The 14,309-nt window shown below is 39.3% G+C and overlaps 2 protein-coding genes across 2 annotated transcripts; one reads left to right on the top strand and one right to left on the bottom strand.

Annotated features, from left to right (window-relative positions):
• The first annotated feature begins 108 nt into the window (after nucleotides 1–108).
• On the top strand, nucleotides 109–9,663 carry LOC111324330 (uncharacterized). The gene is made up of 7 exons (XM_022927867.2): nucleotides 109–662; nucleotides 1,161–1,367; nucleotides 3,632–3,980; nucleotides 4,824–4,888; nucleotides 6,597–6,736; nucleotides 7,241–7,328; nucleotides 7,723–9,663. Exons 1-7 carry the CDS (start codon nucleotides 176–178, stop codon nucleotides 9,294–9,296), a joined length of 2,910 nt encoding a protein of 969 aa, XP_022783602.1. The 5' UTR covers nucleotides 109–175; the 3' UTR covers nucleotides 9,297–9,663.
• Nucleotides 9,664–10,590: 927 nt separating this feature from the next.
• LOC111324314 (uncharacterized) lies at nucleotides 10,591–14,085 on the bottom strand. Its single transcript, XM_022927844.2, has 2 exons — nucleotides 13,628–14,085; nucleotides 10,591–12,460 (listed from the first exon to the last, which is right to left on the bottom strand). Exons 1-2 carry the CDS (start codon nucleotides 13,689–13,691, stop codon nucleotides 11,850–11,852), a joined length of 675 nt encoding a protein of 224 aa, XP_022783579.1. The 5' UTR covers nucleotides 13,692–14,085; the 3' UTR covers nucleotides 10,591–11,849.
• Nucleotides 14,086–14,309: the final 224 nt, after the last annotated feature.

Below are 14,309 nucleotides of genomic sequence, written 5' to 3'. Positions count from 1 at the left end.
TCAATCCCTCTCACATGGGGACCTAAAAGGTTAGGTCCCAGAAGCAGAAGGACCTGCTGTGCAATAGCCTAAAGGGGACTTGCTAGTTTCCAGACAGCTTGGGTCCATTTACCTGCCAGGTGCCACAGCTTGGTCTACTTTCAGTTTGCATTATTTTTCGCGAAATTTTTGGAAAATGCCTACCCTTTCCGTCGAACAGAGAGCAGCTATTGCAATTGGGGTTCCAGTAGTGGCATTATTGCTGTATCTTTGGTACAGGAGACGGCAGAATTCCCAATTTAGAGAAGAAGACAAGGATTATGTTCACGTTGAAGAAAGCGATGTTGTCGCGTCCGCTAACCAAAGAACTCTCGAGGTCAAAATCCCTCGAGCAGTGGTTGGCGTTATAATAGGAAAGTCTGGAGCTAATATTAAAAAGATACAAAAGGATACTGGGGTTCGCATGAATTTGATAGATGAAGATGAAGAAGGCCAAAGTTCTGAGAGAACGCTACTTATTCAAGGGGAACGTGAAAAAGTCAAAAGAGCAGAAATTGTAATAAAGAAAGTTATTGCAGAGCAACCAGTGATAAGAACAGAAGACGTTTTCGTGCCCCAGCGTGCTTGCGGAAGAATTATTGGTAAAGGAGGGCAGACAATACGTCATATGTCAGCTGTTTCAGGTAAATTTTCATTTGTTTATTGTCGACAAATGTTCACACTGTCAAGAGTTAACGTAAGCCAACATTAATATTCATCAAGGGAACCCAGTGTGGTTTGGCGGCGAGGAAGAAAGATCGAGTAAAAAGCAAAGATGATTCAACCACAGTTTTTCAGCGAACTGGCAATAACTTACTGATAAATTAAAGTTTCTGGATGTCATAACTCTTGCGGGATGACACCAATTTTTTTAAACTTAAAAATTTTATTACGCAAGTTTTACATTAATTAATGTGGAAAAAGTTAAGCGAACTTTCACCCCAGATATTGCGACCACTAATGGTTTTACTCAACATTTATAATTTATCGTAATTTTGTCACTTTTAAAGGTTTTCTAATGTCCATTGCGCTGAGTGGAACTGAACATTTTAAAAGAAATGGTCACTGCAATGGATTAATTGATATTTTTGTACAGTGCCATCTTTTTATCATTTTTTTTTTCATTTTTAATCACTTGGTAGGTGCTAAAATAAGGATTGATCCTACTAGTGATGACATTTCCAACCCTTTACGTAAATGCACCATCACTGGAACTTCTGATCAAATTGCTAGTGCCAAGGGTCTACTCAATGAGAAGATGGCAGAAGATAATGAAATACGGGCTTGCAGGAGAGATGCTGAAGTGCCAAGAAACAGACATGCACCAAGAAAACTTGAAAGTGCAGTTGGTATGTCACTTAGATTATTGTTGTTTCATTTTTTGCTTAGGTGAATGAATAGAAGAATTTTTGAATAATTATGCTCTAGCTAGATGTATAATTATCTAAATTGTATAGTACTGCAATTTTCACCTTTCTAAGCTTGTGCTTAGCCTTAGCTGAGAGTTAATGGTAACTTTGTGTACATCTGTTTCTTGATCTCTTTCCTGGTTTTCTTTCCTGTATTGAGTTGATCAATTCATCAATCCCTTTTTCTTCCATATAGCTACATCCTCCATGCATTCCCTTTCCCCTCACACTCGTGGACAGCCTTTTCACCTTTAACCCATTAATAGCTGCAGCTGTCGTGAAAAACTGTGTTTAGAAGCTAGTCGAGCAGATTTCGGGTCACTATTGTGGTTTTAAAAGCTCAAACTTACCATAAACCCATTCACAGCTTGTACACTTGACAGCCTTTCAATCCAAATGCAAAATGGTGGCCTGAAAATCTCAGGCAGGTGCAGAAAGCAAAATTTTGAGATACTTTTTGGGTTGAAAAGTAATGCCCCACTTACGACTTTTACTTTTCTCTCTTTCTCCTGCCCTTTTTTTCCCTTTCCTTGCCTGAATTTTCTCCTCACTTGCTTGAAATTTAGTAGGCTTCATTATTTTTGGTGTAGAGATTTTTTTAGGAAACTACTCATTATTTTCAAACCACATGCTCAGAAAGGTAGGTGGGTAATGCAACAAGATTTTTGTGTAGATTTTCAGGTCAAAGTTACATGGTTTTTTGGCTATTTCTCCATTGTCCTTCACTCAATTGCGCTCATTCTGGTATTGTTTGTAAGATATTTTCAACCTGTTTAAGTACGCGCTCAAAGTCCTGCTCCAGGGTTAAAAGTAATGATGTCACAAGGTGTAGAAAGGGTGTGGTTCCACATGGGCGCTTACGGGCACACTGGACATCAATAGGTTAAGGCGTAGTTAATACGTCGTGCTACAGTCGAATTTAATTCAGACGAATTTAATTCAAGGTTCCTCAAGCAATTAAATTCGACAATAGCGCGACATCTAAAACGAATTAAATTCGTCTGGTAAATTATATTCGTCCAAGACGTTTTATCCGTCTTGGTAAGACGGATAAAATATTGATTTGGGAACACATTTAAATTTGACCGTATTGATTTTGACGCATAAAACCGTGTCACAATTTATGTAGATGGAACAACGAATTTAATGGAATTAAATTCATCGGACTTAAATTTGACTGTGGCGCGACATATAAACTAGGCCTAAGCCATTAACTTGACAGTCAAAAACTTTCCTTTTCATGCATTTGTTTTTTATCAAATTGCATATACACTAGTTTGAAATACTGCTTACTGCTGTATGGTAACTAAGTTATGCAGTCTTTAACTTTCCAAAGAATTTACAATAATTACAAGAGACATCCTAGGAAGCTTGTAGCATATGATTATAAGTTTGTAAAATAAATGTATCGTATTAAAGTTTTGTTGTATAGTATCGCTGAGTATTTTAACTAGGTGTGCCGTATTTTGACAAGCGGCTAGAATGAGTCAAAATACAAACAAAGAGTAAAAATACATAATTATATCTTTTTAGATATAATTATGTATGAATATTTTTACGAGTTGTGCTGTATTTTGACAAGCTTGTAGGGCGAGTCAAAATACAAATAATGAGTAAAAATACTCAGTAATACAACACACCAAAATGTCTAACAAGTTATTTATTATCCAACATGTCAAATAGTTATTTCAGTGCGGGTCAAATTTTGTGGATATTTATTTACACGTAGTGCGCCACAGAAGTATGCACGGTGGAACAGAATTGGCATGTTGTTGTGTTGCTGTTTCTATTTTCTTCAATAAAATAATGTTGAAATTTCATTGTTGTCTAACTGCTTTTCTTAGTTCGATTTGTCTAATAAACTAGGTTCAAGAATCGCCAACCATTCCGACTCTTCATCATAAGAAAAATTATTTAAATTGTCCACCATTTTTTTCATAACTTCAATCCTTTTTGTCTTTGTGCTCTGCAAGATACCATGAGATATTTATACTGTTCTCAGGTGTTATTTGTACTCTACAAAGCACAGTTGAATAATAACTATAATTATTTTTTGTAATGGTACTACCTCAAACCACAATTGACATACATGAAATTTATTTAATGGTATATGGCAAGTTTAACTTAAGGTCAATATAGTTAAAAATTTGGGGATGCTGGAACATCACTTAAAATTAAAATTTGAGATTTCTTTTCTCTTTCAGCTTCACCAACAACAGGGGTGGTACAATTTCCGGCAAAAAATGACTTCTTCGAAGTATTTGTATCAGCTGTTGAAAATCCAGGACATTTTTGGGTACAGCTTCTTACCAAAGACTCACCTGATCTGGATCAGCTCACAAAGAACTTGACTCTACTATACTCCTCCTCTGAATCACAAGCCATTCTAAATTCTTTTAGAGTTGGAGAAATTTGCTGTGCACCCTTTGAATATGATTCTTCTTGGTACAGGGCACGTATTACAGAAATCGGCAAGGAAGGTCTAGTGGATTTATACTATGTGGATTATGGAGACTCAGGAAAGATCTCCATAGACAAATTAAGAGAACTAAAGTATGTGAATAAAGGGTTATGTTTCTAAAAAAACTGTGATGCTGCATCAGTGGGGGAATATAATAAGATATCTGGTTTTATCAACTGAGTAAAAAATGAAACATGCACATAATAAAGAGTTTCAAAGCTGGTGTTTGAAGCATTAGCCCTTTGTTAGAGCAATGGGCTAACACTCAAAGCATTAGCTTTTGAACCCTTTGGGATGGCCAATTAACGTTATCAACTTAGTTGATAAAACCAAGTTACCCAGTTATAAAGTAAGTGAAGCCTTGAGGCTGTAGTGCAGTGTCCAGGCAAGTCCTGTAAAACCGAATTCAAGTAAGAACATTGACCCATTGAAACAATTGAATTAACTCCAAGGGGCAAATGAGTGTTTTAAGTACAAATATTAATGTAGAGAACTTCCTGAACAATGAATAACTCAATTTTGATGTAGTTTTGTGTATGAATAGTTGGAAAAGTAGCTGGAATTTTCCCTCAAGCTGTTTTAAAACAAAACCAATTCAATTACATATTTCTTTTAGATACTCTGAAAGACAATTAGTTATCGATGGTCTCTTTGTTGAAATACCAAACTAGAGCTTCATGTCAGGCTATGAAAAAATGGAACAATGAGTATGTGAAATTCTGAAAGACTTGTTAAGTACATGTATCAACATTTAACTATAATTCAACTACTTGTCTTGATTTGCAGCAACATTGCGTCTTATTGAATTCAATGGTAAATTGATGTATTTTGCTCCATTCTTCACAATATTGTTTTACATACTGTAGTATGAACCCACTGTTGCTCTTCCTCATTATCACTGATTTTATTTAATGAGTTTTTCTTTTCTTCTACAGACCAGAACACAAGCAACTACCATTCCAAGCGATTGAATGCTTTTTGGCAGGTGTAACACCTAAAGGTACAATGTACACCTACACACTAGACTAACAGTAGTCCCTCCTTTTCTGCCAATTCTGTCACGCTAGTAAAAAAAAAAACGGTAAAAGAAATTGATGTTATGTGTTGTGGGAAGCTCTTGGATTGACATATAAAATTATGTGCTGCAGGAGATTGCTTCACTCACTCCTGTGGCACATTAACATCAATTTTTTCTTCACTGAGTTTTTGAAATTGCACAGTGGACTTTGCCAAAAAGGAGGAACTGCTTGTAGCCTACCTACACACACAAGTACATGTACATTTATCTCGTATAGGTTTCCAGATGCTTAGACACAACCAAACAAACAAACAAACAAGAAAGGCATTCAAATTCAGAGATATGTTTATCATTATCACTACAGTATTGAAATTATTATTTAAATGAAGTATCAGAAGTGATTTTTAGAGTAAAATTATATGTTTAAACTAAAATTACGAACTTTTTCCACCTCCCTTTATATATTTTGGTTTCTAAATGAAAAAGGAGTGGATAGTGAGATCACGGGTTTACATTAGATTTCATTTCCCACGAATGGTCTGCTGTGCATGAAAAAGACATCAAAACAGTGCTTCTTGTGCAAATTTTTCAACAAGCGTTGCCTTTTGTTGTTGCCCATTAAAGTGCCACTACGACGAAAATTTTTGTCTCTGGTTTTCACATTTTTTAGCGCCAATCAAGTTAATATGGTTAGAATTGTACTATGTGATAGTTTTTAGGTCGATGGAAGCGAAATACGCCTTGATATAGCTGGCCGAAATTCACGAAAAACCCGTCCGCCATTACTCAGCTCGCAACCAAGAGCCAGTGACTGAATTGAGAAGCGGTTTTATGCATGAGCTGGCCTGTGACGTCATATGCACACCTTTGCATCGTGCTTCGTGTGTTGTGAGAGATTCGACAGTGGAAATTCTAGGCGTTTTATAAGATGTATTCTTCCTTGAATTCTTCTTCCAAATGGCATGCAAATTTAGCCACGTTTTTTTAGGTCGAGCTGCGCATATGACGTCACTTCCGAAAGGCTCCAACTAGTGCCAACTCTTTTTGCCACACGCGGCCATTTTTGAATTGAGTAATGGCGGGCGACCAAAAACGAAAAACAAGGTTGAAATAATCATACTTCCCGTGAGGATTTTGCGATTAAACTTGGCATGGTAAGTGTTTCTTACTTCTAGTTTCCAGAAGTGAAAAGAAAAGGCAATGCGAAATTTTGATCATAGTGGCACTTTAAAGAGGAATTATTGTTTTGGGGTTGCCAGTTGAAAGTTTATGACAAAGGTGCATAATTTCTGTACAACTATCATACAATAAATGTCTTGCTTTTCTGATTACAGTTTACTATCATTATAGTTCCCTACAATAATTCTAATAGCCTTTGTTAGACTCTCAGTACGTAGAAATGAGAAAAAAAAAAAGAAGTGCAAAAAAAAAAAAAAATAGAGGGGATCATGCAAAGAAAAATATGGGAAACTTCCTTTAACAACAGAACTTGTTGTTTGTGCCTCATCTGCTTCTTTGGCTTATCTACTGACACTGAGCCTGCAACAGGTCATTGTCATGCTGTTAACTCACTTTAATAAAAGAAATAAGTATTTTATCGTAGAAAAAAAAGAAAAGACTCATTGTATTGGCATAAATGTACATAATATACCATGCTCATTGCTTCAAAATCAATCTTGATGTTGATTAGATGGCGAGTGGAGTCAAGAATCCACTGATGACTTTGACCATCTAAGCCACTGCGCACAGTGGGTGTCTCTAATGGCAAGAGTGGTCAAATACAGTGGAGACATACCTTGTCTTGAATTGATTGACACTGCAGGACCAACTGTGAGTAATTATTAATTGCATTTATCTTGGTTAGCAATGAAGAGAGAGCTTGTTAGGGTTACAGGCTTTCAATCACTCACTAACCTACCTGGTTTGAGTTAAAGTTAAGGCATGTAGAGAGAGAGGGGAGGGTGAGTAAAGACATTTGACCCCCTCTCCTCTTCCTCTCTTATACCTATCATTAACCCCTTGGTAGAATTCTCTCCTCTCCCCAGTCTCCCTCTTCTTAAAAAATCCCAGGTAGCAGCCAAACATATCAGGCTTGCAAAAAATTAGCTGATCATGGCTAAAGTTTGTAAGTAGCATTTAGTTACAGCTGAATGTGTCAAGATTCATTCTAGTGAAAGACTAGCTTTAATTGGAAACACCACATGATAAAGAAAAATTAAATGAAAAGAATAAAGAATTCCCATAATTGTCTAAATGATAAAAAAGAAAAAGTACAATCCTAACCATAACCATTTTCGGACTGAAATTCAAAGATCTTCGCATGTTATTCCTCAGGATGTGAACATCAACGAGGAAATGATTAAGAAGCAGTTTGCGGTTCACGAGGTTGATGTCTCGTCTGCAGCCGATGAACATGAAACGGGTAAAAGTTAGGCGCTTTTTCTGTCGTCATTCATTTTGAAAAAAATCATCAGCAGCCAACTGTTTCCTTGGTGTTTTGAAAAAAATCATCAGCAGCTAACTGTTTCCTTGGTGTTTTTTCTGAAGAGCTTCATGAGACCAAAGTAATCACTTTGACCTAGTAGAATCAAGTATAATATCCAGAGAACCAATTGAAACTAAAAGTAAAGACAAACAAAGCAAAGACCGTGATTGTGACTAAGTCGCGAAGAGATTTAGTTGTGCAGGGAGAGGCACAAGTTCTCTCGACCGATAGAAGGGCGACCTGGAAGTGAGACAAACCAGTATGATCGCTAGAGGTATGGTTACCGGCGATTTCGGTGGGTACTGACGAGTTCTGTTTCTATAATTCTTAGGATCTCCATCAGATGAAAAGACCGGTAAAAGTGAATTACAGGAGACGGCAGAAGAAATCGCACCAGCGGCTCATAATGGAGTCCTTGGTGGAGCACCTCAGGGAGTTATGCAAAGCAATATTGAACGAAAAGAAAGTGTTCCACCTGCCGAAACTAATGGAGATATCAACGAAGAAGCACTCCAAGATCTCACTGAAACCATACCGTTACACAGCAGCACTGGTTTGCAGTCTAAACCTTCTGGCAGCGACTTGCGGGATGGACCTTACCCTGCGGACGTCACTGACAGTGGTGTGGAGATGCATGGACCGGTGACTGCTGAAAGGGATTCGCCAGTGAAAGCTGCCGTAGTCAAGACCATTTCTCAAGATTACATCCCGCCACCCGCTAATTCGGTGCCTGGCATGCCCAATGAAAGGCAAGCAGCTCTGGGTGTTGTACAGGATCAAGACATCAGAGCTGTTTTGACTGATGGCGTGCAGTCACAGCCTGAGGTTTCTGAGACTACCGGTCACATCGAGTCTGTCACCAGCCCAGAAAAGGCAGGGGGATACCGCAGCAGTTTGAATATCACACCTTCATCGAGAAGGACACTGGCAGCGACATTCAGTGGCAGCCGTCATGTGTCCGAAAAAACTGAGACATCCGTGAAGACTGTAACGAGTACTGTTCACCGACAGATTATGTCTTCTAAACAGTCCTATGTAAGTACCGTGACACTGCCTGAACGTGATACTGATGACGTCATTGTGTCCGTGACACCAAGTGTCACGCAACTTCAAAGTCAATCACCGTCAGCCGCCTGGGAAAGTCGTGTGTTTAAAGCTTCTAATGAAAGTACAGCAGTGACTCGTCACGTAGTCGCGTCTGAAGTACACCGAACTGTCACGCAAAGCAACGGTCGCGAAAGCGCGACCGAGGTTTCCGCCTCGCGCCTTGAACAGAAATCGACTGCGCATTCTTCATCGTCACAAGCAAAGCCGAAAGTAACTTATGAAATCAATTTTGAATCATTCAAAGGGGTGCCTGGAAATAAACAATATTCAATCAAGAAGTCGTTCAGTTCTGCTGAAAATGAGCCTCGTGAAGCTATTGGTGATATGTCTCCTTCGGGTTCGCTCATGGAAATCTCCAAAAACTCCGTCATAGATGAAGAAGACGAGTTTGGTGAAAAAGCCGACCAAGACGGCAGTCCCGAGCCAGACAGTGATACAGAGTCCTTTATGAGTGCAAGGGAGGAGATCACCTCCGATACTGATACTGCAGCGTACATGACAGCAGCTCCTGGAGGTAGCTCTACGTCGCTGGATACAGACTCTGTTCTTTTCGACAGCGCCGCAGATGAAACGATCACTCCTGTAAACTCTGACACCGAAGTGGAGGAAGAAGGTTCAGGGGGCCGAGGACTTGCTACACCAGAGCCAGTTACGTACACAGGAGAACATCAAGGTCGGTCAAATACTCTGAAGGGTTTGAAGGAACAGATGGCAGATCTTGGCAGCGGTGTAACTTCAGAGGCTGAACTTGGATACAGGGGTGATACAGAGGAAGGTGTCGAGTCAGCTGAAGACTGATGAAAGACGGTCGCTTGACTTTATTGATTTCTTCCTGTGAATGCTAGATAATGCACGAGGGGATGGAAGAAAAGGGTATCCAGCCGAGTGGTTGTGCCTAGGGTTTGGTTTACTGCGTTACGGTACTACAGCTTTGATTTTTGTGTATAAGAGCTGACTTCAATTGCTGAACTGTCATTGACAAACTAAATGTCAAACACTGTTGATGCACTTAATTATTATGATAGTGTTAGAAATAGCATGCAGAGCGAATTTTATGCGTACGCATATTATTGTAAATTTGATAAAGTTCAAGACAGCTTTTTGTTTGGAGTTTGACTTCGCTGTACAATTTTTGGTCGAAATAAAACCAACGAGAATTATTATACTTAAAGTGAAAGTTTTCTTTGTCTGTTTGTTAGTAGTTACCCTATCAAAAATTCTGTTTTTGTAGTCCAGTTCAGGGCTCAATCTGTGTCATCCAGATGTAGCGTAGACTCAAAAACTAAAGTAGTTAAGTCGCGCTTTCCTGTCAGCGAAGGTAGGCTCTAGGAATAAGCCACGCTTTATTTCGCGCGCGTAATTCCCCCACGCGTATTTAAGCTACAAGACATAGTGTTGAGGTCTTTTATCTCGCCCTACTGGTGATAAGTTGGTCGTAAGTAGGAAAAGCTGACAACGTGTGCGATGTTTGAATTCAAGTTTTCAGCGAATTCTTCAAAACATGAGCCACAAAGTTTTAGAAGTAATAGAGGCCAAACTGAGATACTTTGTATATTGTGTTTTAGGAAGGGTACAAGCACTAGTTGGGAACAGCTGCTCTCAATATGCTGTCTGATTACAACCTCGTTCCCAGGGTTTCTTATCTTCCCTCCCCCTAGGGTGAGAGAAGACGGGGCGGTAAGATGAGAGACCCTGGGAACGAGGTTGGTCTGATTATTCCTTGTACAACACCTGCGAGTAGTTGCTAATTTCGATTTTTCCATCAACAGAAAATCTTCACGTTTCGGTATCGTGTAGACGGCCGTTGCGTGTTCCCTGTCAACTCAACACAATTTCGCGTGTGCTCATTCTTTGTCGAATATTCGAAATCATGGTAGTCTCCCCCCCCCCCCCCACCCTTCCCTTCTCAGTCCAATGTCAGTATCACATTGAGAAGATGGGCTAAGGGTTGTGGGGCAACTGCTGTTAAGAAAAGCGCCATGCCATACCATCGTAAGGATCAAATTTCAAATCAGGAGCTGTCAGTAGTTGAGTGTGAAAACAGATGTGAATATCTAGGCGCTAATGAGAAATTGACTTTATTGTAAAGCGCGTTGGCGAAGATTCCAGAGAGGTGCCTTTATTTTTTTTTATTTTCCAGCTCAATACAGGTTGCAGCTCAGTTTCAGAACTTAACATTGAAAATTATCAAAGCCTTCATAACTATCAATATGAGACGGGTCTAATTTTGTGGGGGAACTATCCACTTATGAATTAGATCCTCCCCCTCCAGTTGAGTAAACGAGACTATAAAAGCTAGATGTAGGGTAGGATGGGATAGGATAATTAACAACTATTCACAGAAGTGGAGGTGGTTAGTGGCGGATATTTACCGAGCCGCGAAGTGGCGAGGTAAATATTCACCGCTAACCACCGACACTGAGGTGAATAGTTGTTTTAGTATATACTAAAACAGTGAGATAATATACGCCACCAAGAATTGATTTTAATTCATACATTCCAGCAACGATTCCAACATTTTCCCGCGCGTAACGATCCAACGCGGCTCGGATCGAGGTAAGTGATTTTTTGTTGTAAAACCTGCCGTCTCGTTTTTTCGCTGACAGATAAAATTTCTGAAGAGATTTGTTTAGCTCCTGGTGGCGACATTTCTTCAAATGGTGTTGCAAACTCTTTCTGTATTTGAAACCATTCTGTATAAAAAACCATTTAACTTTGATTTTCAAGTGAACAAGTGAGGTTACGCAAGATTAATTTGCATTTGTAAACAAAACCTTTTTCATTGGTTTTTATCGATAAACTCCCGGTTACCATTACCTTTAAACACGGCCAAACCAAATTTAGTCGCTTTCTGTGTTTCCAGGGACTGCTTCGTCGTTATTTGAGTGATTTCTTCGCTTGTCACGGATGCAAACCGGCACGCCATTTATTCCCGAGTTGCTCGGAGGTAAATAGCAAAGGATATTCGGAGTTTGACTAGCCAATCAGAGCGCGCCTTCAACGCTATCCACTGTTTTAGTATATACTAACTTGATTTATACAGGGTTTTTCCATCAGTTGATTTAGTTAATTCTACACTAGAAACCTATCCCTCTAACTACAATAATAATTTGATAATAACAATTCAAATAAAAGAAATAGATAATTCAGCTTTTCATGGAGGCCGTGTCTAAAATTTACTTAAAATTAAGATCTTAATAGGATCTTACTTTAAACTGTGGCGATTTAATTTAGATTTGAATTCAGTCAGCGAAGACGCTTGTCTTAGGTCTACAGGTAAGTTGTTCCACAATGTCTAATGTTTCTATTGAGGAATTTAAGAGGATCCTGATTAAAACCGATTTTAATTCTCTAACAAACAGTTTTAAGATAAAAAAATAATACCATCATGACAAGGAGAAGGGGACCAAAGATTACCATCATAGGAGAGCAAACAATGGTCGCTCCGTTGCAAAGATGTTGACCACACAAATACAAATCACGACGATCGGCTAGACGACGAGTAGTGGACGAGTTATCCAGAGGGACAGTGCAGCCTTTTGAATATTCGATGACGCCGTTATCCCTCCTAAACTTCATTTTGAAACACTTTCTGTAGCCCGTGTTGCAGAAGACTTCTTCAGCTTTGCTAACGCAGTCGTCCCAAGATTTTGTGCTGTTACAACGGAAGCAGCGGAAGCCAGAAGCAATAAGGGTGGCCTCTGGGGTGAGAGCAAAGTTACACAGTTCACTATCACAAAAGGTGGACCTACAATCGTCTACACGTTTCTGATGACACGGATTATGAAGACGGTTAACACAGCCTTTCGAGTATTTTAATTTTTCTCTTGGATTGGCCCTCAACATGATCGAAGAACATCGGATTTGCTCCTCTGAACATTCTTCCACTGTCTTTTTCTCATCGAGATCACACTCTATCCATGACCTGTCGGATTCACACTTAAAGCATCGAAGAGCAAGAACTGCAAAACAAAATTTTCCGCTTAGATCAGTTTCTGTTTTTTTTTCGGAGCTGATTTTAATATTTTTGGACAGGGCAGTGAATCCAGGGTTTACTTCTGTCGTTTGCTGTTGACGTGGGACTCATACTTTATTCAACTCACTCATAATTAACATCAAAATTTGAAATTCTTGGGGTCTGCTCACATCCGTTAGTAGACTGGAATGAGACTATTTTGCATTATAATCCATCCTATATTTTTGCTCTCGCGCGATTGGTATAAACGCATCACAAGACCGAATAAGCCGCGTTGGCGAAATGGGTGGTATCATTCCCCTGGTGATATCGCCCCAATTTTCAAAATTTACATTGTGCGTCCGGTACGATAAAAGTCTTAATTAAAGTGAGTGAACATCCAACACAATCAGTAAGCAGTAAGCTGTTCGTTAATATTTGGCCCGCGTGATGCAGAACTAATTGAGAGATGATAAAAACAGTAGCCTCCATTTGGCGCGAAAGTATGCTCGTATTTTTCAGGCCTTATTTTCTCTATTGCTTAAGTAGTGTTCATTACTGCGACGATCGCTTTCATATTCATTTCTTAAACCGCAGTTCACGCATATGACTTTCATATATTCACAAACATTGACTCATCAATTCACGGGTTCATTGCGAACCACCATAATTACCACCAGTGTTCCCAGTTGGTGGAACACTGCACCAGTGTTGCAGAGTTCATGGGCTCAAATCCCGCACAGGCCTGAATTTCTTTCAGGCCTTATTTTCACTACTGCTTAAGTAGTGTTCAATGCTCCGAAAATCGCTCACATATTCACTTCTTAAACCGCAATTTCACACATATGACTTTCATATAGTCACAAATATGGTTACCGTTTATTCAAACTTAATAATCGATTTTCCGTAGTCTTATCTGTTGAAACACGAAGTAGTTTTTTCGTCTTGGAAAGCTACACTGAATTATCCTGGTGTGGCATTTGCAATCCAATCTCATCGACTTTTTTCTTTCAAGGTATCTTCTTCTCTTTTTTGTCTATTTGCATTTTATCGAAACGATAACGAGAGGTCGCGCAGGAAATGACTTGAATTGGAAAGTAGCTCTTTCAAACGCTAAAAGTGGAGCAAAAATGTGTAGAACATGGAGGTGCTGCAAATAAAAATCTCAACTTACCGACTTGAGAACCATATGCAAGAAGAATCAGAAAGTAGATCATTAATTCTAAAGCGAGCTTCATCGTCCCCTGAGGTTATGATCATAAATAAAGTTTAGCGTTGAGTGACGCCTGATTGTGCAGAGTGTTGCATAAAACAGGGGTAGAAAACTTTGCACAACCGTAATTGAAAATACGATGGGGAGTTCACGTCATTTGTGTGACATGTGGTGTCGGTATATCGATCAAAAATGGCGATCTGTGGCTCTTGTTATGTTTACTAAGCTGTCTCGCAAACAATAAGGAGAGTTAGTTGTCAGAGAAACTGCTGTGTTGCGTGTTGCGTCGGTGGGGAGTATTACAAGACAATGTGGTTTCTTAAACTGACGTGATAAAGTGAAATGGCCACTGCAAAAAGCCTGATTCTGAAGTTGACGGTTTGAGCGTAAGATAAAGGGCTGACGCTCCAAATTTCAGAATCACTTTAGAGTGGCCAATTCGAGCTATCAACTCAGTTGATTATCTTGGCTCTCAAACAGCTGTTTGCAGACAAATTTGAGCGTCAGTGTGTTAATTCTCGTTTCCAGCATAATTTTTGTTGATGGGAGTAAAAACTTCCGTTCCTACCCGCGCTATTTGGGAATTACTTGTCATTCAAACTATAGTAATGTTAACCATCATCAAAATGGGGAAGAGAACTAT

This window comes from Stylophora pistillata, chromosome 1, assembly GCF_964205215.1.
Source record: "Stylophora pistillata chromosome 1, jaStyPist1.2, whole genome shotgun sequence".
In the NCBI taxonomy this organism is placed as follows: domain Eukaryota; kingdom Metazoa; phylum Cnidaria; class Anthozoa; order Scleractinia; family Pocilloporidae; genus Stylophora; species Stylophora pistillata.
The sequence above is the reverse complement of the archived record's forward strand: the minus strand, read 5'-3'. Positions and strand labels throughout refer to the sequence as shown.

Bases quoted from the DNA above. Each gene is read 5' to 3' on its own strand.
- LOC111324330 (XM_022927867.2), top strand. From the start codon at position 176: ATGCCTACCCTTTCCGTCGAACAGAGAGCAGCTATTGCAATTGGGGTT. The intron at 1,368-3,631 runs GTATGTCACTTA...TTTCTCTTTCAG, and splicing joins AAAACTTGAAAGTGCAGTTG to CTTCACCAACAACAGGGGTG. The intron at 6,737-7,240 runs GTGAGTAATTAT...GTTATTCCTCAG, and splicing joins TTGACACTGCAGGACCAACT to GATGTGAACATCAACGAGGA.
- LOC111324314 (XM_022927844.2), bottom strand. From the start codon at position 13,691: ATGAAGCTCGCTTTAGAATTAATGATCTACTTTCTGATTCTTCTTGCA. The intron at 12,461-13,627 runs GTAAGTTGAGAT...TTTGTTTTGCAG, and splicing joins TGCATATGGTTCTCAAGTCG to TTCTTGCTCTTCGATGCTTT.